Source organism: Blennius ocellaris (assembly GCF_963422515.1).
Source record: "Blennius ocellaris genome assembly, chromosome: 15".
Lineage (NCBI taxonomy): Eukaryota > Metazoa > Chordata > Actinopteri > Blenniiformes > Blenniidae > Blennius > Blennius ocellaris.
In genome coordinates, this window is record NC_137664.1 from 571,449 (window position 1) to 593,308 (window position 21,860).

The 21,860-nt window shown below is 49.1% G+C and overlaps 1 protein-coding gene across 1 annotated transcript in view; it reads right to left on the reverse strand.

Moving 5' to 3' along the window:
* Nucleotides 1-21,099, reverse strand: part of megf10 (multiple EGF-like-domains 10) — a 37,143-nt gene extending 16,044 nt beyond the window's left edge. Inside the window, exons 1-5 of the mRNA XM_080510254.1 lie at nucleotides 21,032-21,099; nucleotides 12,825-12,962; nucleotides 11,220-11,321; nucleotides 11,030-11,130; nucleotides 8,300-8,392 (exon numbers count right to left, since the gene is read on the reverse strand). Of these exons, the coding sequence (XP_080366380.1) occupies nucleotides 8,300-8,392; nucleotides 11,030-11,130; nucleotides 11,220-11,321; nucleotides 12,825-12,940 (412 nt within the window). The 5' untranslated portion in view covers nucleotides 12,941-12,962; nucleotides 21,032-21,099. The remainder of the gene's footprint in view (nucleotides 1-8,299; nucleotides 8,393-11,029; nucleotides 11,131-11,219; nucleotides 11,322-12,824; nucleotides 12,963-21,031) is intronic.
* Nucleotides 21,100-21,860: the final 761 nt, after the last annotated feature.

Sequence of the window (21,860 nt, forward strand, 5' to 3'; positions counted from 1 at the left end):
TTATTTCACAGTAAAATTAACAGACTAAACCTAGTTATTTCACAGTAAAAGTCCCAGATTAAACCTAGTTATTTCACAGTAAAGGTCCCAGACTAAACCCAGTTATTTCACAGTAAAACTCCCAGACTAAACCTAGTTATTTCACAGTAAAATTAACAGACTAAACCTAGTTTTTTCACAGTAAAAGTCCCAGATTAAACCTAGTTATTTCACAGTAAAGGTCCCAGACTAAACCCAGTTATTTCACAGTAAAACTCCCAGACTAAACCTAGTTATTTCACAGTAAAAGTCTCAGACGAGACTCGGTTATTTCACAGTAAAATTAACAGACTAAACCTAGTTATTTCACAGTAAAAGTCCCAGACTAACCTAGTTCTTTCACAATGAAAGTAACAGACGAGACTCAGTTATTTCACAGTAAAATTCCAACACTAAACCCAGTTATTTCACAGTAAAAGTCCCAGACTAAACCTAGTTATTTCACAGTAAAATTATCAGACGAGACTCAGTTATTTCACAGTAAAACTACCAGACTAAACCCAGTTATTTCACAGTAAAAGTCCCAGAGTAAACCCAGTTATTTCACAGTAAAAGTCTCAGACTGAACCTACTTATACGTCTCAGACTGAACCTAGTTATTTCACAATAAAATTACCAGACTATTACCAGTTATTTCACAGTAAAATTATCAGACGAGACTCAGTTATTTCACAGTAAAGTTCCAGACTAAACCCAGTTCTTTCACAGTAAAGGTCCCAGACTAAACCCAGTTCTTTCACAGTAAAATTACCAGACTAAACCTAGTTATTTCACAGTAAAGTTACCAGACTAATACCAGTTATTTCACAGTAAAATTACCAGACTAAATCTAGTTATTTCACAGTAAAAGTCCCAGACTAAGCCCAATCCTTTCACAGTAAAAGTCCCAGACCAGCAGAGAAGCCCCTCCTGCTTCCTGTGACGACCAGAGGAACCTGATGGCGTGCGCGGCGCCCCGTGTGGCCACCGGCCGCCGTCACTGTGAGGAATGTTCTCACTCCTGGAAACGTTCCCACACAAAGAGCCTCATTCATGTTTTCACGGAACGACAGGATGAACACAAACAAACAAACAAACTGTTTCTACAAACTGGAAACCACAGAGGTTGAGAAACGGTCAGAGAACCGCTGAAGGCGCTTCCGTTGCTTAAGACTCGACACAGTTTGAAGAAAGAGTTACTCCTTTGAAAGTAACTTAGTTACTTTGCTTGCTTTTAAAAGTAAAGTTTGAGTACAAGTTATTTTTTTCTTAAGTTTCAGTAACCGCAGACGACTCCCCCACTGTGTCGACATAAAAATGACAGCCGGTTTTGTGGAAAAGCTCAAAGACGATTCACCTTTGATCTCTTTTACACACTTTGACAGTGCAGCTTTTTATCTTTAAGTCGTGTTAATTATTGTAGCTGTTTTAGCCTTTTACACATTTTATATATTAGATATTTGTCCTTTTTTCTTTCTGTTTGTTTTGGCTCATCATGATAATCCTCATCTCCTTCATATCGTTTCAGAAGATTACGACACTTTATGTGCAAAATTTTTAAAAAGATCAAAAGACTAAGCTCCATGGCGCCTTTACAGCGTCACTCCGGATTTACTGCAGAGTCAGGAGATTATTGCCCAAAGCGAATCTCCACAATAAAAGCTGCATTGGTTGGAGGTTGTCCTGTAATGCCCGGCTCTCCACCAGGGGGCCCATGAGCTGCACGAGCCGACAGCAGCTTGTGGAGGACAGGCCGAGGGGGAGCGCTGGCAGGCGGCCTCCAGGATGTAAACAAAGACGGAGGATGGTGGCTAAGCTAAGCTAACACCGCTCCATCCAGATGTTTATACTGAGCAATGAAAAGATTCCTTTGCTGGTCCCCCATCTATCATACTGTATATCCTACTTCATTATATTATATTGAAAAAAGTATATGAAATGTACTGATACCTTTTCGACAGATAGTAAGTCTTTGGTTGATTGACGTGTTCGGTTGACTTTGATATTGTGTTCAAGATAGAAAATGAAACAAAACAGAATAAATCCCCGGCTGATCCAGAACCAGAGCTGAACCCCTCAGATCGGTTCCAACGACACGACCGAACTCACAGCTGACGTCAACGTTCCGGCAATGATGGCGGACGAACGACACTAAGAGTCGACACCGTGATGTCACACGTGACCATCTGGTCTGTGACGAGGCTTGGGGTGAGTCCTCTGGTCTAACCCTGGTCCAGTTCTAGTCCAGCTGATAACAGAACAGCATCGGAGGCCGACTTCCGTCACAGTTTGAAAGAACCTAAAGCGCCAGACGGCTCAGAACTCCTGGAGTGAAACATGAACGACCCTAGAAAACAACGTTGCCGCCAGAAGTTCTGAATCGTTCCGCATATGACTGATTGAACGAACCATCTGATGCTCAGTTGTAGGACTGCGTGTGTGACGTACTGTCAGTGAACAGCAACCCCTAGTGGACAACGTGGGAACTGCAGTTGTAACTTTCACAGACTGTTTCTGTTATCGGTGTCTTTGCAGTTGTTTCCTGCTGATTCAGTCAAATGTCTTCACTTTGAGGACTGAAGTTGTTCGTTCAGTCAGTCAGTCAGTCAGTCGTTCAGTCAGTCAGTCCCTGGACAGTGTCGTCTCTCTTGAAGGGTCATGTTGAGATAAAACTGGAACAAAAGCCAGTGAATTGACTTCAGTAGATCTTTAACGCCTGATCGTCTGAAAGTCTGAACGTCTGAATGTCTGAAAGTCTGAAAGTCTGAACGTCTGAACGTCTGAAAGTCTGAAAGTCTGAACGTCTGAACGTCTGAACGTCTGAATGCCTGAAAGTCTGAAAGTCTGAAAGTCTGAACGTCTGAACGTCTGAACGTCTGAATGTCTGAAAGTCTGAAAGTCTGAACGTCTGAAAGTCTGAATGTCTGAATGCTTGAAAGTCTGAAAGTCTGAAAGTCTGAAAGTCTGAATGTCTGAACGTCTGAACGTCTGAACGTCTGAATGTCTGAATGTCTGAAAGTCTGAAAGTCTGAAAGTCTGAATGTTTGAAAGTCTGAACGTCTGAACGTCTGAAAGTCTGAAAGTCTGAATGTCTGAACGTCTGAACGTCTGAACGTCTGAACGTCTGAATGTCTGAACGTCTGAATGTCTGAAAGTCTGAATGTTTGAAAGTCTGAACGTCTGAACGTCTGAACGTCAGTGGTTGTTGTTGATGCTCTTTGTGCATCAGAAGCTTGTGTTTGCTGGTTTGAGGTTCAGCTCCTCTGCTGCCTTGCCAACCTGCTGGCGACGTGCTCGGCATGCAGAGACCCCCCCCCCCCGCTACCAGCCTGCTTTTATTCCTGCTGCATTAGCACTGCTTGGTCCTGTCCTGTCCCGGGGCGGTCTGGCCCCGTGGGGGTGTGGGGGGGGGGGGGGGGGGGGGGGGGGGCGGGGGGATTAGAGATACTAGGATGCACATGTAAACCCTGCATGGGTCCTGGTCTCCTGTGTCAGTAGCTTTTTGAAACCTGACCTAGATTAAAGAAAAGCCAAGCGGCAGGAGCTCAGGGCTCCTGCTCCACTTCCTGGACAAGCCTTTGTTCCTTTCAGACGGCCGACAACAAAAGCTGCTGTGCAGAGCCAGACTCCATCACCAGGCTCCGTCACCAGGCTCCGTCACCGGGCTCCGTCACCGGGCTAAGTAACCGGACTGAGGAAGTCCCGCCTCTTTAGCATGTGGTGGCTGGGCTTGTTAGCTCGTGGCTCATGGGTAGCCACAAACAATCGTGATAGTCTTCAGACCAGATATCAAGGAGAGTCTTCATCTCTACTTCTTCCTCACTTCCTCTTCACTTCCTCTTCACTACTTCCTCCTCACTTCCTCTTCACTTCCTCTTCACTACTTCCTCCTCACTACTTCCTCCTATCTACTTCCTCTTCACTACTTCCTCTTCACTACTTCCTCTTCACTACTTCCTCCTCTCTACTTCCACCTCTCTACTTCCTCCTCTCTACTTCCTCTTCTCTACTTCCTCTTCACTACTTCCTCCTCTCTACTTCCTCTTCACTACTTCCTCCTCTCTACTTCCTCTTCACTACTTCCTCTTCACTGCTTCCTCCTCTCTACTTCCTCTTCACTACTTCCTCCTCTCTACTTCTTCCTCTCTACTTCCTCTTCACTACTTCCTCCTCTCTACTTCTTCCTCTCTACTTCCTCTTCACTACTTCCTCCTCTCTACTTCTTCCTCTCTACTCCCTCTTCACTACTTCCTCCTCTCTACTTCTTCCTCTCTACTTCCTCTTCACTACTTCCTCCTCTCTACTTCTTCCTCTCTACTTCCTCTTCACTACTTCCTCCTCTCTACTTCTAGCTACATGTTATTTCCCCTCGTCAGTCAGCAGGACGACACACTGCTGCTGTGATGAAGATGAAGTGATGAAGATGAAGTGATGAAGATGTCAGATTCACTTCTTCATGTTGTTTATATGTCGATACCAGAGAAGAAATATGCTTTGATGTGTTCATTATATCTCGTATGTGATATATTATGACGATCAAATCAATCAGTTCTATCTGATGAACGGCTGAAGATGGACTGAAGTGATCATGTGTCATGTTAAAGTGAAGGGGTGAGGTTCAAGAGGTTGAACTGACGAGGCGTTGAGACGTTGTGGTGTTGAATTACAGTGTTGGACGTTGTACAGTTGATGTTTTGTTCCTTCTGCAGAGCCGCACGCCTGCTGAGCGTCTTGTGTTGTGATCATGTGACCTGGATCACAAGCTGCACCGCCGGAGGTCGTTTGTTACCACAGCCTCTGCTGCTACTCCTCTGAACACAGTGGAACAACTTCCTGTCCGGATCTACTTCCTGTCCGGATCTACTTCCTGTCCTGATCTACTTCCTGTCCTGATCTACTTCCTGCCCCACTCTACTTCCTGCCCCGCTCTACTTCCTGTCCTGATCTACTTCCTGTCCTGATCTACTTCCTGCCCCGCTCTACTTCCTGTCCTGATCTACTTCCTGTCCTGATCTACTTCCTGTCCCACTCTACTTCCTGCCCCGCTCTACTTCCTGTCCTGATCTACTTCCTGTCCTGATCTACTTCCTGTCCCACTCTACTTCCTGTCCCGCTCTACTTCCTGTCCCGCTCTACTTCCTGTCCCGCTCTACTTCCTGTCCTGCTCTACTTCCTGTCATGCTCTACTTCCTGCCCCGCTCTACTTCCTGTTCCGCTCTACTTCCTGTTCCGCTCTACTTCCTGTCCCCCTCTACTTCCTGTCCTGCTCTACTTCCTGTCCTGCTCTACTTCCTGCTCTGCTCTACTTCCTGTCCCGCTCTACTTCCTGTCCCATTCTACTTCCTGTCCCATTCTACCTCCTGCCCCGTTCTACTTCTGGTGCTGCTCTACTTCCTGCCCCTCTACTTCCTGCCCCACTCTACTTCCTGCCCCACTCTACTTCCTGTCCCACTCTACTTCCTGTCCCACTCTACTTCCTGCCCCACTCTACTTCCTGCTCCGTTCTACTTCTGGTGCCGCTCTACTTCCTGTCTCGCTCTACTTCATGTCCCATTCTACTTCCGGTCCCATTCTACCTCCTGCCCCGTTCTACTTCTGGTGCCGCTCTACTTCCTGCCCCTCTACTTCCTGTCCCGCTCTACTTCCTGTCCCACTCTACTTCCTGCCCCACTCTACTTCCTGCCCCGTTCTACTTCTGGTGCCGCTCTACTTCCTGTCTCGCTCTACTTCCTGTCCCGCTCTACTTCCTGTCCCACTCTACTTCCTGTCCCATACTACTTCCTGCCCCACTCTACTTCCTGCCCCGCTCTACTTCCTGCCCCACTCTACTTCCTGCCCCGCTCTACTTCCTGCCCCACTCTACTTCCTGTCCCACTCTACTTCCTGCCCCACTCTACTTCCTGCCCCGTTCTACTTCCTGCCCCGTTCTACTTCTGGTGCCGCTCTACTTCCTGTCTCGCTCTACTTCCTGCCCCACTCTACATCCTGCCCCTCTACTTCCTGCCCCACTCTACTTCCTGCCCCACTCTACTTCCTGCCCCACTCTACTTCCTGTCCCGCTCTACTTACAAACGTCAACAAGTTCACTTAAATAATTATTCAGAAAAAAACATTTTCAACGTAACTTGATTGAATCAGTTTCTTTTTGACTGTTCTGAGATTGTGTGTGTGTGTGTGTGTGTGTGTGTGTGTGTGTGTGTGTGTGTGTGTGTGTGTGTGTGTGTGTGTGTGTGTGTGTGTGTGTGTGTTGGGGCCCAGACACAACAATAAGCTTCTTTATGACAGAGTGAAACTGAAGACGCCCCGCGGCTCCTCTCGTCACGCCGGCGTCCAGCGGCTCGTCGGCACGAAACCAAAATGAGCGACTGGTTCTGTCTGGTTCCTCCACCTGGACGCAGGGTTGCCAGATCGGATCGACAGTTTCCAGCCCAATCACGTCTTATAGAAGCCGCCCATTCCAAGAAAAACCAGAACTAAAACTACGAAGTTGAATGTTCCATGACGCAGACCGATGTACTTGTTTTTCGCCGCCCGACGTAAACAAAAACCGTCCAATCTGCTCGCGCTTCCTGCAGCGACGGACGCCTCAAACACAATCAAGCCTAAGAAATCCTAATCCTGAATGTTGACGAGCCGAAGCTCACCGAAGTCTGAAAACCAAACGGTCCGTCCCGTAGCCACAAAGCGTCCCGAGGCTAAAGGCGGCTCGGTGACGTCACTCTTAAGAAACGATCTCAGAAGTTTTCTTCGAATTTTCCCAGACGGAGATCAAAGGGATTCTCAAAGCATCTGAAGCCCTCAAAGAGCTCCCGAGGTGGAAAACCGCTAAAAGAAGGCTAAAAGTTTCTTAAAGAGACAAGAGGGTGGAAAGCTGTTCAATAATAATCAAGTCAACCTAATAATCGGAATGTGAACGAGGCGAGTTCAATCGTTTTTAAGTTTCATCGTCGTGACATAATAACGTTTAATATTCGATACGAGGAGCAAAGAGGCTTTGTTCTGTCTTCCTCTAACAGCCAATCAGCTTTCAGCAGATTGGGTCATACCGAGCAACGGGTTGACCAACCTGCTCACTGAGATCAAAGTTACCTCACTACCTCACCACTTCACCACCTCACTTTCTCACTCCCTCACTACTTCACTCCATCACTCCATCACTACCTCACTTTTTCACCACCTCACCCCCTCCCTCCCTCACTCCCTCACTCCATCACTACCTCACTACCTCACCACCTCACCACCTCACTACTTCACCACCTCACTACCTCACTACCTCACTCCCTCACCACTTCCCAACTTCACCGCCTCACTACCTCACTTCCTCATCACTTCACCACCTCACTACCTCACCACCTCATTACCTCACTTTCTCACTCCCTCACTACCTCACCACCTCACTACCTCCCTCCCTCACTACCTCACCACCTCATTCCCTCACCACTTCACCACTTCACCACCTCACTCCCTCACCACTTCACCACCTCACTTCCTCACTCCCTCACTACCTCACTCCCTCACCACTTCACCCCCTCCCTCCCTCACTCCATCACTACCTCACTACCTCACTACTTCACCCCCTCACTCCATCACTCCATCACTCCATCACTACCTCACCACCTCACCACCTCACTACTTCACCACCTCACTACTTCACCACCTCACTCCCTCACCACTTCACCACCTCACTTCCTCACTCCCTCACTACCTCACTCCCTCACCACTTCACCACCTCACTTCCTCACTCCCTCACTTCCTCACTCCCTCACTGCCTCACTCCCTCACCACTTCACCACCTCACTTCCTCACTCCCTCACTACCTCACTCCCTCACCACTTCACGACCTCATTTCCTCACTCATGTAATGAATGAATGAATGGAAGGCGGTCAGTGAGGAGAGTGTGTCTGTTGGTTTAATGAGACGAGACGAGGCGTCAGTGATTCTCTGCTCAGGTCAGTGAAGGAAACTGTTGCTCTGCAAACAATCACCTGATCAACTGACATCATTGATCAACTGACATCATTGATCAACATCAAAGAAGTTTCGCCAATAAAAACAGACCAGAGCTGAACTTTGTTCCACCGGAGGAAAAAGAAGTGTTTTGTTCAGCGGGGCTGTAAAACGATACCCGTCTGTTTCTCGTCTCTCTCTCTCTCACACACACACACACACACACACACACACACACACACACACACACACACACACACACACACACACACACACACACACACACACATACAGACGTGGGGTTTCACAGACAGCAGCAGCTGGAGGACTTACCACTGGAGCAGTTGGAGCCCCCCCAGCCCGGCTCACACTGGCAGGTGTTGGGGGCGACACAGCGGCCGTGGACGCAGCTCTCCGCACAGTGAGCTTGAGGGGGGGGGGGGGGCAGGGGGGGAGGCAGGGGGGGCAGGGGGGGGGGGGGGGGTGGGGGCAGAGGCCAGACGAGATTCGGTGAAGACTCAGGAAACTGACGTGAAGTAAACAGTGACTGTAGCCATCAGGAGCGAAAGACACGGAGGATCCACCAGATCAAAGCGATCAGCAGGTGATCAAAGTGATTGATCCAAAGTGATTTGATCCATTAAAGCATCAGAACTCATCTGTCAGCTTTTGTTATGAAAAACACCCAGACTGTTTTTAAAGTACAAACAATAACCAGCTTTATACTAGTCCCAGAATTTTAATTCAATTGTTGATAAGTTGGTTGGTTGGTTGAATGATTGAATGGTTGGTTAGTTGGTTGATAAGTTGGTTGGCTGGTTGTTGGTTGATAAGTTGCTTGGTTGGTTGAATGGTTGGTTTGTTAGTTGGTTGGTTGATAAGTTGGTAGCTTAGTTGGTTGGTTGAATGGTTGGTTGATTGGTTGATTAGTTGGTTGCTTGATAAGTTGGTTGGTTGGTTGGTTGATAAGTTGCTTGGTTGGTTGAATGGTTGGTTGGTTATTTGAATGGTTGGTTGATTAGTTGGTTGGTTGATAAGTTGCTTGGTTGATAAGTTGCTTGGTTGGTTGGTTGATTTGTTGGTTGGTTGGTTGATAAGTTGCTTGGTTGCTTGGTTGATAAGTTGCTTGGTTTGTTGGTTGGTTGGTTGGTTGATAAGTTGGTTGATAAGTTGCTTGGTTGGTTGGTTGGTTGGTTGGTTGATCGGCCCACTTGTACCTTGATAACGGTTGTTGTAGTTCAAACACAGACTTTCCTTTGAGCAGCTTTAACTTATTAACTTATTAACTGATTCTGGGTTTTATTCTGGTGAGAAGCTTCTTATCGTCTTTCTCAGTTTGGTTAAAAACAAAAAGCAGTGACTCCCTGGTGTGTGTGTGTGTGTGTGTGTGTGTGTGTGTGTGTGTGTGTGTGTGTGTGTGTGTGTGTGTGTGTGTGTGTGTGTGTGTGTGTGTGTGTGTGTGTGTGTGTGTGTGTGTGTGTGTGTGTGTGTGTGAGCATGTGACGGCTGCTGGTACAACGGGTCTTTTCACAGCGAGTAAATCCCCCTGAGGTCCTGCAGCCGTTTCGCCGTCTCGTCTCCAAAACAACCCGGCGACTCCGCCGGCCGCCGGCTTCCCGCCGCTGGCGACTCACAGTTGTTGTGTTCACACCTGTCGCCGCTCGCCGGCTGCTGATTGGCTGCCGGCCGGCGGATCACTGTCCTCATTGTGGCAGGACACATGTGAAGAACAGCTGGTTGAGTTTCCCTCCACGACCCTTTCTCTCCTTTCACCACAGTGAGGGTGGAGGTGGAGGTGATCCGCTGTGAGGGTGGAGGTGGAGGTGATCCGCTGTGAGGGTGGAGGGTGGAGGTGATCCACAGTGAGAGTAGAGGTGGAGGTGATCCGCTGTGAGGGTGGAGGGTGGAGGTGATCCGCTGTGAGGGTGGAGGTGGAGGTGATCCGCTGTGAGGGTGGAGGGTGGAGGTGATCCGCTGTGAGGGTGGAGGTGGAGGTGATCCGCTGTGAGGGTGGAGGTGGAGGTGATCCGCTGTGAGGGTGGAGGTGATCCACAGTGAGAGTGGAGGTGGAGGTGATCCGCTGTGAGGGTGGAGGGTGGAGGTGATCCACAGTGAGAGTGGAGGTGGAGGTGATTCGCTGTGAGGGTGGAGGTGGAGGTGATCCGCTGTGAGGGTGGAGGGTGGAGGTGATCTGCTGTGAGGGTGGAGGTGGAGGTGATCCGCTGTGAGGGTGGAGGTGGAGGTGATCCGCTGTGAGGGTGGAGGGTGGAGGTGATCCACAGTGAGGGTGGAGGTGGCGAGTGGAGGGGATCCATAGTAGAGGTGGAGGGTGGAGGTGATACACTGTAAGGGTGGAGGTGGTGGGTGGAGGTGATCCATAGTGGAGGTGGAGGGTGGAGGTGACACACTGTAAGGATGGAAGTGGCGAGTGGAGGAGATCCACAGTGGAGGTGGAGGGTGGAGGTGATCCACAGTGAGAGAGGAGGTGGCGGGTGGAGGGGATCCACAGTGAGGGTGGAGGTGATGCACAGTGGAGGTGGTGGGTGGAGATGATCCACAGTGAGGGTGGAGGTGGAGGTGATCCACAGCGAGAGTGGAGGTGGAGGTGATCCACAGTGGAGGTGGCGGATGGAGATGATCCATATTGAGGGTGGAGGTGATCCACAGTGAGAATGGAGGTGGTGGGTGGAGGGGATCCATAGTGGAGGTGGAGGGTGGAGGTGATACGCTGTCAGGGTGGAGATGGTGTGTGGAGGTGATCCACAGTGAGAGCTGAGGTGGTGGGTGGAGGTGATCCACATTGTGGGTGGAGGTGGCGAGTGGAGGGGATCCACGGTGAGGGTGGAGGGTGGAGGTGGTCCACAGTGAGAGTGGAGGTGGTGGGTGGAGGAGATCCACAGTGGAAGTGGAGGGTGGAGGTTTTGTAGCTTCACACTGAAGCGTTCCAGTGAAGGGTGGAGGTCGCCGGGTGACGGAGCAGGAGGATGACGTCGTCCCCCGCGATGTAATCTGACGTAGAGAGTAATCTGAGTATCCTGACAGCAGAAGAGTAAAGGAACTTACGGGCGCAGGTCTCTCCGTTCTCGAAGAACCCGGGGCAGCACTGCGACTTCCGGCGGTACATGGTCTTCTCTCCGCGGCGGTACGCCGTCCGGTAGCTGACCCTGCAGGACCAGGACCAGGACCAGGACCACACATTACACCAGGACCAGGACCAGGACCAGGACCAGGACCAGCCCCTCCCCCCCCTCACCTGTGTCTGGTGCACTTGAACCAGTTGAGGATGTCGGTGCAGCTGGTGTAGTAAACCTGGTCGAAGGGGTGAGCGTACGACTCCTGCACCGTCACCGAGTAGCTGGGGGGCAACACACACACACACACACACACACACACACACACACACACACACACACACACACACACACACACACACACACACACACAAACGCACGCACGCACACGCACACGCACACGCACACGTACACACACACACACAAACGCACGCACGCACGCACACACGCACACGTACACACACACACACACACGCACACGCATGTACACGCACACGCACGCACACACGCACACGCACACGTACACACACACACGCACACGCATGCACACGCACACGCACGCACACGCACACGCACACGTACACACACATATACACATATACACACACACACACACACACACACATATACACATATACACACACACACACGCACACGCACACGCATGTACACGTACACGCACACACACACACGCACACGCACACGCATGTACACGTACACGCACACACACACACACACACACGTACACAGACGTTTGAGCAAAACGAGTCTAAACGATTCCAGGACAGAATCTTTATCTTCTATTGATCGAAATTTAAATCGTCTTGAATTCAATCACTTTGTTTTGTTTACATGTTCTGTGTTTTTATTGAACTTTGTTGTTGTTTTGTCCCAAATTAAATATTCGATTCGATTCGGTTCGATTGGATTTGACTCAATTCGATTCGATTCAATTCGATTAAAAACACAGATTCAGATTAAAGTAACAGCGGAAACTCTTCCAGTGGTGGTGATCACCTATTGATCATCTTCTGATCACCTATTGATTACTATTGATCAATGTTATTCATCAGTGATCAACAGTATTGAGTCAGGGTGACAGTATTGATCAGAGAGACAGTATTGATCAGAGAGACAGTATTGATCAGAGAGACAGTATTGATCAGGGAGAGTATTGATCAGAGAGACAGTATTGATCAGAGACTGTATTGATCAGAGAGACAGTATTGATCAGGGAGAGTATTGATCAGAGAGACAGTATTGATCAGGGAGACAGTATTGATCAGAGACTGTATTGATCAGAGAGACAGTATTGATCAGGGAGAGTATTGATCAGAGAGACAGTATTGATCAGGGAGACCGTATTGATCAGGGAGACAGTATTGATCAGGGAGACAGTATTGATCAGAGAGACAGTATTGATCAGAGAGACAGTATTGATCAGGGTGACAGTATTGATCAGGGAGAGTATTGATCAGAGAGACAGTATTGATCAGGGAGACCGTATTGATCAGAGAGACAGTATTGATCAGAGACTGTATTGATCAGAGAGACAGTATTGATCAGGGAGAGTATTGATCAGAGAGACAGTATTGATCAGGCAGACAGTATTGATCAGGGAGACCGTATTGATCAGGGAGACCGTATTGATCAGAGACAGTATTGATCAGAGAGACGGTATTGATCAGGGAGACAGTATTGATCAGAGACAGTATTGATCAGAGAGACAGTATTGATCAGGGAGACAGTATTGATCAGGGAGACAGTATTGATCAGGGCAGGCTCACCTCTCCCAGTGGCTGCAGACGTTGGGATCCTCCAGGTTCAGGCAGGAAGCCATGTGAAGCAGGAAGCAGAGCGCCACCGCCAGGAGGACTGTGGACGGGCGGCGCCGTGAGGCCATGGCTCAGAGCTGCTCCTCTGGTCTGTGGAGAGGAAAGCTGAAGAGTTCAGAGGTCAACCAACTGAAGGTCAACGAGGTTGGTCTGACCAGCAGGCCTGGGACTTCTCACTGTGTGTCCATGTGTCCATGTGTCCATATGTCCATGTGTCCATGTGTCCATATGTCCATGTGTCCATGTGTCCATCTGTCCATGTGGAGCTGGAGGAGACCAGCAGAGTGTCTCTCCACCACTAAACACACTCTGACTCAGACCTTCTCAACATAAACGTTCGATCTGAGTCCTCTAATCGACTGGACTCACTCAGCCCTGACAGGCGTTCAGATACCAGTTCTGTTACCATGGAGACGAGCGATTTACCAGAAGCACGAAGTCAACGGACGCGAGCAACGAACCTGATGTGACAAAGTCAACGAGCTGCGGCTGGAGAAGAGAGACGCTGCAGGGTTTGATGTCAACCTGGAAACTTCCAGGTCAACCTGGGAATTTTCAGGTCAATCTGGAATCTTCAAGGCCAACCTGGAAACTCCCAGGTCAACCTGGAAACTTTCAGGTCAATCTGGAATCTTCAAGGCCAACCTGGAAACTTCCAGGTCAATTTGGAAACTTTAAGGTCAATCTGGAAAATTCCAGCTCAGTGAGCATTAGTAAGGGAGCAGTAGCAGTAGTAAGGCAGCAGTAGCATTAGTAAGGGAGCAGTAGCAGTAGTAAGGCAGCAGTAGCAGAAGCAGAAGCAGTAGCAGTAGCAGTAGCAGTAGTAAGGGAGCAGTAGCAGTAGCAGTAGCAGTAGCAGTAGCAGTAGCAGTAGTAAGGGAGCAGTAGCAGTAGCAGTAGCAGTAGCAGTAGTAAGGCAGCAGTAGCAGTAGCAGTAGCAGTAGCAGTAGTAAGGCAGCAGTAGCAGTAGCAGTAGCAGTAGCAGTAGCAGCAGCAGCAGTAGCAGTAGTAAGGCAGCAGTAGCAGTAGCAGTAGCAGTAGCAGTAGTAAGGGAGCAGTAGCAGTAGCAGTAGCAGTAGCAGTAGTAAGGGAGCAGTAGCAGTAGCAGTAGCAGTAGCAGTAGTAAGGGAGCAGTAGCAGTAGCAGTAGCAGTAGCAGTGGTCTGAAGCGCTGGACAGAAACTACAAAGGTGTCAAACTTAATCCAGCATCAAGGATGAAGTAATCTGAGAGTTTTACTGCGACAGGAAGTTCGTCTGGTCGTCTTCCTGAACAGCTGGAGGCTCTTTACTGCTCCAGCTGCTGCTGACGGAGGAGTCTGATGTGACGGAGGAGTGTGCGGGTGATGGAGGACGAGCAGAAGGCTGTGGGGTTCGAAGGTCAGCAGCTCTTCTCCAGTGAACGTCTTGTTTAGTGTCTTCAGACTCGTGGAGCTGCTGAGTCGTCGTTTCACTGAGCGGAGGTGAAACCTCCACCCTCAGCTGCTCTGCTGCACAAACAAGCCACACTGTTGGGTGGAGGACCTGCAGACACTGGTCCTGCTGATCATACTGGGCGGCACAGCTCCATCACCTCGATCAGCCCCGTCACCTCCACCACCTCAATGAAATCCATCACCCCCAGCACCTCCATCACCTCCACCACTTCCATCAAATCCAACACCTCCATCAAATCCACCTCCTCCATCACCTCCATCGAATCCACCACCTCCACCACTTCCATCAAATCCATCACCTCTATCAAATCCATCAAATCCGTCAAATCCATCAAATCCATCACATCCATCACCTCCATCACCTCCATCAAATCCATCACCCCCAGCACCTCCATCACCTGAAAAACAATCTGAATGTGGCCGAAGCTTCTCATTACAGGAACATCGTCTCTTTGCTCGAAACACTGAATCTCTGCACGACGTCAATCGACCAATCAGATGAGTCCATACGCTCCAGAGCCCCGCCCACCGGGGGAGGCAAATGTGTGAGAGAGTATAGTGACTTTTACCTGCTCCACCCGCATGAAACAACGAGCTGCTAGCTGCTAGCATGTCAGGCTCAAGCTCGTTGGAGGCTGAAGGTTTGAGGAAATGACCCAATAACTCAACGAGGTCACGGAGCTGCTTCATTTCTCCATTTAAGACAATGCTAATGCTAAATGCTAAGCTCCAGAGTCCTTCAGAGACAATGCTAATGCTAAATGCTAAGCTCCAGATTCCTGCAGTGACAATGCTCATGCTAAATGCTACGCTCCAGAGTCCTGCAGGGGTGATGCTAATGCCAAATGCTAATCCTCAGAGTCCTGCAGGGACAATGCTCATGCTAAATGCTACGCTCCAGAGTCCTGCAGGGACAATGCTCATGCTAAATGCTACGCTCCAGAGTCCTGCAGGGACAATGCTCATGCTAAATGCTAAGCTCCAGAGTCTTGCAGGGACAATGCTCATGCTAAATGCTAAGCTCCAGAGTCTTGCAGGGACAATGCTCATGCTAAATGCTACGCTCCAGAGTCTTGCAGGGACAATGCTCATGCTAAATGCTAAGCTCTAGATTCCTGCAGTGACAATGCTCATGCTAAATGCTAAACTCCAGAGTCCTGCAGGGACAATCCTCATGCTAAATGCTAAGCTCCAGAGTCTTGCAGGGACAATGCTCATGCTAAATGCTAAGCTCCAGAGTCTTGCAGGGACAATGCTCATGCTAAATGCTACGCTCCAGAGTCTTGCAGGGACAATGCTCATGCTAAATGCTAAGCTCCAGAGTCTTGCAGGGACAATACTCATGCTAAATGCTAAACTCCAGAGTCTTGCAGGGACAATGCTCATGCTAAATGCTAAGCTCCAGAGTCTTGCAGGGACAATACTCATGCTAAATGCTAAACTCCAGAGTCCTGCAGCGACAATGCTCATGCTAAATGCTACGCTCCAGAGTCTTGCAGAGACAATGCTCATGCTAAATGCTGCGCTCCAGAGTCCTGCAGGGACAATCCTAATGCTAAATGCTAAGCTCCAGAGTCCTGCAGGGACAATCCTAATGCTAAATGCTACGCTCCAGAGTCCTGCATGCAGTAAATACTTTTCCCTGCAGACTGTGACTAAAACCGTCACATTTGAGGGGAAGGACGGTTTGAAACAATAAATGTTTTTATTTTTAACTGCCCCTGAGCGATTTCCTCCGTCACCCAGTGTGAATTAAGACGTTCAGCGTGCCGACAGCAGCGTGAGTCACCGGGCCGGCGGCTCAGCGTGGTCAGTGTGTGTCGCCATGGCGACGCCGAGACGGTGGTACTTTCCCGTCGTAACTCGGAGGGTTGTGAGAGAAAACAACAGCTGAAGCTCCTGAAGCTCCCGACGCCGAGGGCGGCGAAGTGCAGACCGACTCCACAAGATGTGTCTGGCTGCAGGGAGCTGACCCCGAATGACCCCCCCCACCCCCCCTACACCCCCTACACCCCCACCCCCCCCTACACACACACCACAACAACAGAAGCCATTAGAGGAGGGCAGCCAGAGACAGGAAGTCGTCGCAGAAGAAGAACCTGCAGCAGCTGCAGGACAAAATATCCCAACATGTCGAGTGACGACCGGCTGAAACGTCTCCGATTGTTTACAACGAAACATCTGTCACATCTTCTCTGCTTGTGTGTGTGTGTGTGTGTGTGAGTGTGTGTGTGTGTGTGTGTGTGCCAGTCAGCTGTGAGTGTCCTGCAGTGTGAACTAAGACTTTCACTGGGGAACTCAGCTGTTAAAACTGTGTTGGAAGCTTCCAGAACTTCTGGGTCGTTGAACCGTTGCCATGGAGATTCCCTTCAGAGGGTCAAACTCTGTCTCCGTCCCGGTTCGACGTGACCCGATGCTTTAAGTGATAATCTGACGACCCGCTGTTCTGTCTGTGTTCAGTAGGTCTGTGTTTCTGTCTGTACTCGGTGTTCAGTAGGTCTGTGTTTCTGTCTGTACTCGGTGTTCAGTCGGTCTGTGTTTCTGTCTGTACTCGGTGTTCAGTAGGTCTGTGTTTCTGTCTGTACTCTGTGTTCAGTTGGTCTGTGTTTCTGTCTGTACTCTGTGTTCAGTAGGTCTGTGTTTCTGTCTGTACTCGGTGTTCAGTGGGTCTGTACTCGGTGTTCAGTCGGTCTGTGTTTCTGTCTGTACTCTGTGTTCAGTTGGTCTGTGTTTCTGTCTGTACTCTGTGTTCAGTAGGTCTGTGTTTCTGTCTGTACTCGGTGTTCAGTGGGTCTGTACTCGGTGTTCAGTCGGTCTGTGTTTCTGTCTGTACTCTGTGTTCAGTTGGTCTGTGTTTCTGTCTGTACTCTGTGTTCAGTAGGTCTGTGTTTCTGTCTGTACTCGGTGTTCAGTGGGTCTGTACTCGGTGTTCAGTCGGTCTGTGTTTCTGTCTGTACTTGGTGTTCAGCAGGTCTGTACTCTGTGTTCAGTAGGTCTGTGTTTCTGTCTGTACTCTGTGTTCAGTAGGTCTGTGTTTCTGTCTGTACTCTGTGTTCAGTAGGTCTGTACTCTGTGTTCAGTCGGTCTGTGTTTCTGTCTGTACTCGGTGTTCAGTAGGTCTGTACTCGGTGTTCAGTAGGTCTGTGTTTCTGTCTGTACTCGGTGTCCAGTAGGTCTGTGTTTCTGTCTGTACTCGGTGTTCAGCAGGTCTGTTCTCTGTGTTCAGTAGGTCTGTGTTTCTGTCTGTACTCGGTGTTCAGTAGGTCTGTGTTTCTGTCTGTACTCGGTGTTCAGTAGGTCTGTGTTTCTGTCTGTAGACTGAACATTGCAGAACCAGCAGTGGCCTTCGGGGGCGATGTTGAGTCGTGACAGTCTGTTGTCTTGCTTTAACACTTTTTAACACTTTGAACACTTTGAACACTTTGAAGACTTTGAACACTTTGAACACAGACGTAGAAAGTCAGTGACTTTACTCATAATTAGGGTTGCAAAATTCCAGGAATTTTCAAAGTTGAAACTTTCTATTTAAATTGGGAATTAATGGGAATTAGTGGGAATTAATGGGAATTAAAGTGACTAGAACACGACAGCTGTGGCAACAACACAGTTTCCCTCCACCCATGTGACTGATGTGCTTGATTGTCGACTCATTCAGTGACTTTTCAAACTTATTATTGAGTCATTTTATTCTGAAGGCCTCGTCAGCTCACTTCACTTCACTTATAGAAACTTATTTAACTCTGAAAATGTCCAAAATTACCCAGCTTAACTTCCCAGGGAAAGTTTCCGGAAATGCTCACACCAACTCAGGAGATGTGGAGCATGAATGAATGAATCCATGAATGAATCCTACAAAAACAAAGTGACTCCAGAGTCACATGGCAGCAGGTTGTTCACTGCTGTGAAAGTTTCTTCTAGTGGGTTGTCTGGAGAAGTGTGTGTGTGTGTGTGTGTGTGCGTGTGTGTGTGTGTGTGTGTGTGTGTGTGTGTGTGTGTGTGTGTGTGTGTGTGTGTGTGTGTGTGTGTGTGTGTGTGTGTGTGTGTGTGTGTGTGTGTGTGTGTGTGTGTGTGTGTGTGTGTGTGTGCGTGCGTGCGTGTGTGTGTGTGTGTGTGTGTGTGTGTGTGTGTGTGTGTGTGTGTGTGTGTGTGTGTGTGTGTGTGTGTGTGGCTCTGACAGGTGCGGCTCCTTGTAAAGCCCCCCCCCCCTCCTCCTCCTCCTCCTCCTTGTCCTCAGTGACTCTCCAACAGGTGCTGCATGTTTTCACTGCATTTCAGCAGAAAGGAAGCAGAATGAGGCCAAACTACCAAACTACCAAACTACCAAAAAAATCAAACTACCAAACAACCAAACTTCCAAACTTCCAAACAACCAAACTACCAAACAACCAAACTACCAAACAATCAAACTACCAAACAATCAAACAACCAAACAACCAAACTTCCAAACTACCAAACAACCAAACTACCAAACAATCAAACTACCAAACTACCAAAAAAATCAAACTACCAAACAACCAAACTTCCAAACTTCCAAACTACCAAACAACCAAACTTCCAAACTACCAAACAACCAAACTTCCAAACTTCCAAACAACCAAACTTCCAAACTTCCAAACAATCAAACTACCAAAATACCAAAAAAATCAAACTACCAAACAACCAAACTTCCAAACTACTAAACGTCAAAACTACCAAACTTCCAAACAATCAAACTACCAAACTACCAAAAAAATCAAACTACCAAACAACCAAACTTCCAAACGACCAAACAACCAAATTTTTCAGATTTCTACTGAAGCATCGGAGTAAAAATGGAAAGAAGACTCTTGTCCTCCTCCTGCTGTCCTCCAGTCCTCCAGTCCTCCAGTCCTCCCTCCTTCCTCCGCTCACCAGGGTTTCTCATTCAGAAGAGCGACTCCACCCACTCCTCCACCCACAAAGCTGCGGCCGCCGCTCCGTCCCAAAATAACAGCAGAACCTCCTCTGTGGCGACGAGCCGCCGTCTGTAGTGGTGGACGGACGAGTCCTGAGCCGTGAGACGGTCCTGCAGGGAGGACCTGAGGGACGTCTCACGGCTCCAGCTGAACACTTTCTCATCAAACACATTTCATTACATCATCTCATTCGTCCTCATCACTCTGTCCTCATCACTCTGTCCTCATCCTTTGTCCTCATCACTCTGTCCACTCTGTCCTCGTCACTCTGTCCTCATCACTCCGTCCTCATCACTCTGTCCTCATCACTCTGTCCTCATCATTCTGTCCTCATCACTCTGTCCACTCCGTCCTCATCACTCTGTCCACTCTGTCCTCGTCACTCTGTCCTCATCACTCCGTCCTCATCACTCTGTCCTTGTCACTCTGTCCTCATCACTCTGTCCTCATTACTCCATCCTCATCACTCTGTCCTCATCACTCTGTCCTCATCACTCCGTCCTCATCACTCTGTCTTCATCACTCAGTCCTCATCACTCCGTCCTCATCACTCTGTCCTCACCACTCTGTCCACTCCGTCCTCATCACTCAGTCCTCATCACTCTGTCTTCATCACTCAGTCCTCATTACTCCATCCTCATCACTCCATCCTCATCACTCCGTCCTCGTCACTCTCTCCACTCCGTCCTCATCACTCTGTCCACTATGTCCTCATCACTCCGTCCTCATCACTCTGTCCACTCCGTCCTCATCACTCTGTCCTCATCATTTCATCCTCATCACTCCGTCCTCATCCCTCTGTCCACTCCGTCCTCATCACTCTGTCCACTATGTCCTCATCACTCTGTCCTCATCACTCCATCCTCATCTCTCTGTCCTCATCTCTCTGTCCTCATCACTCCGTCCTCATCACTCTGTCCTCATCACTGTCCACTCCGTCCTCATCACTCCGTCCTCATCACTCCGTCCTCATCACTCTGTCCTCATCTCTCCGTCCTCATCACTCCGTCCACTCCGTCCTCATCACTCCATCCTCATCTCTCTGTCCTCATCTCTCTGTCCTCATCACTCCGTCCTCATCACTCTGTCCTCATCACTGTCCACTCCGTCCTCATCACTCCGTCCTCATCACTCCGTCCTCATCTCTCCGTCCTCATCACTCCGTCCTCATCACTCTGTCCTCATCACTGTCCACTCCGTCCTCATCACTCCGTCCTCATCACTCCGTCCTCATCACTCCGTCCTCATCACTCTGTCCTCATCTCTCCGTCCTCATCACTCCGTCCTCATCACATTTTAAAACCCCAGCGTCTCGATGGACTCGTCCCCAGACTGAGACAAACTGACCAGATGTCCTCTGACACCCTGTGGACTCACGTGAAGACAAGACTTTGTCTCCTGGTTCTCATGCTGCTTCTCAACTCTCTGGTGCCTCTGAGGACGTGATGAGACGGTCTGACGGCTCAGGAGACGAGCTTCGGTCTAAACCGTCACACTTTTTAGTCTCGCGTCAAACAAAACTCAGAGACAAAACGTCGTCCTAGAAAGACATTTTACAGGAAATATGTAGTTTTTTTTATTCATTAAGTTTAGTTTGTTTATTGATTCAATTTAGTTTGTTTATTGATTAACTGGCTGAAAATGTCCATTTGAAAAAAAAACATTTCAGAGTCGTGCTGCGGAGAGGCTGCGTCCGGGATCCTGGATGCAGTAAATACTCAGTAGTTACAGTGTAATTACAGTGTAATTACAGTGTAATTCCAGTGTAATTCCAGGGTATTTGTGACTCACCTTGTGTTCTGCTGAAGACAAACTGTGTCCAGAATCATGGATCCGCTGCTGCTGCTGCCAGGAATTAGTCCTCAACTGAAGAAAGAGGCTGGAGGCTCCTGAACACACACACACACACACACACACACACACACACACACACACACACACACACACACACACACACACACACACACACACACACAAAACACACTGCTGTGTGGAGACTGAGCACCAATCACAGCCTGCAGAGCTCTCTCTCTCTCACACTCTCTCTCTCTCTCTCTCTCTCTCTCTCTCTCTCTCTCTCTCTCTCTCTCTCTCTCTCTCCCTCTATCTCTCTCTCTCTGTCATTCTCCCCCCTCTCTCTCTCTCTCTCTCTCTCTCTCTCTCTCCCTCTATCTCTCTCTCCCTCTCTCTCTCCCTCTCTCTCTCCCTCTCTCTCTCTGTCATTCTCTCTGTCTCTCTCTCTCCCTCTCTCTCTCCCTCTCTCTCTCTCTCTCTTTCCCTCTCTCTCTCCCTCTCTCTCTCTCCCTCTCTCTCCCTCCCTCTCTCTCTCCTTCTCTCTCTCTCCCTCTCTCTCTCTCTCTCTCACTCTCTCTCTCTCTCTCTCTCTCTCTCCCTCTATCTCTCTCTCTCACTCTCTCTCTCTCTCTCTCTCTCTCTCCCTCTATCTCTCTCTCCCTCTATCTCTCTCTCCCTCTCTCTCTCCCTCTCTCTCTCTGTCATTCTCTCTGTCTCTCTCTCTCCCTCTCTCTCTCCCTCTCTCTCTCTCTCTTTCCCTCTCTCTCTCCCTCTCTCTCTCTCCCTCTCTCTCCCTCCCTCTCTCTCTCTCCCTCTCTCTCTCTCT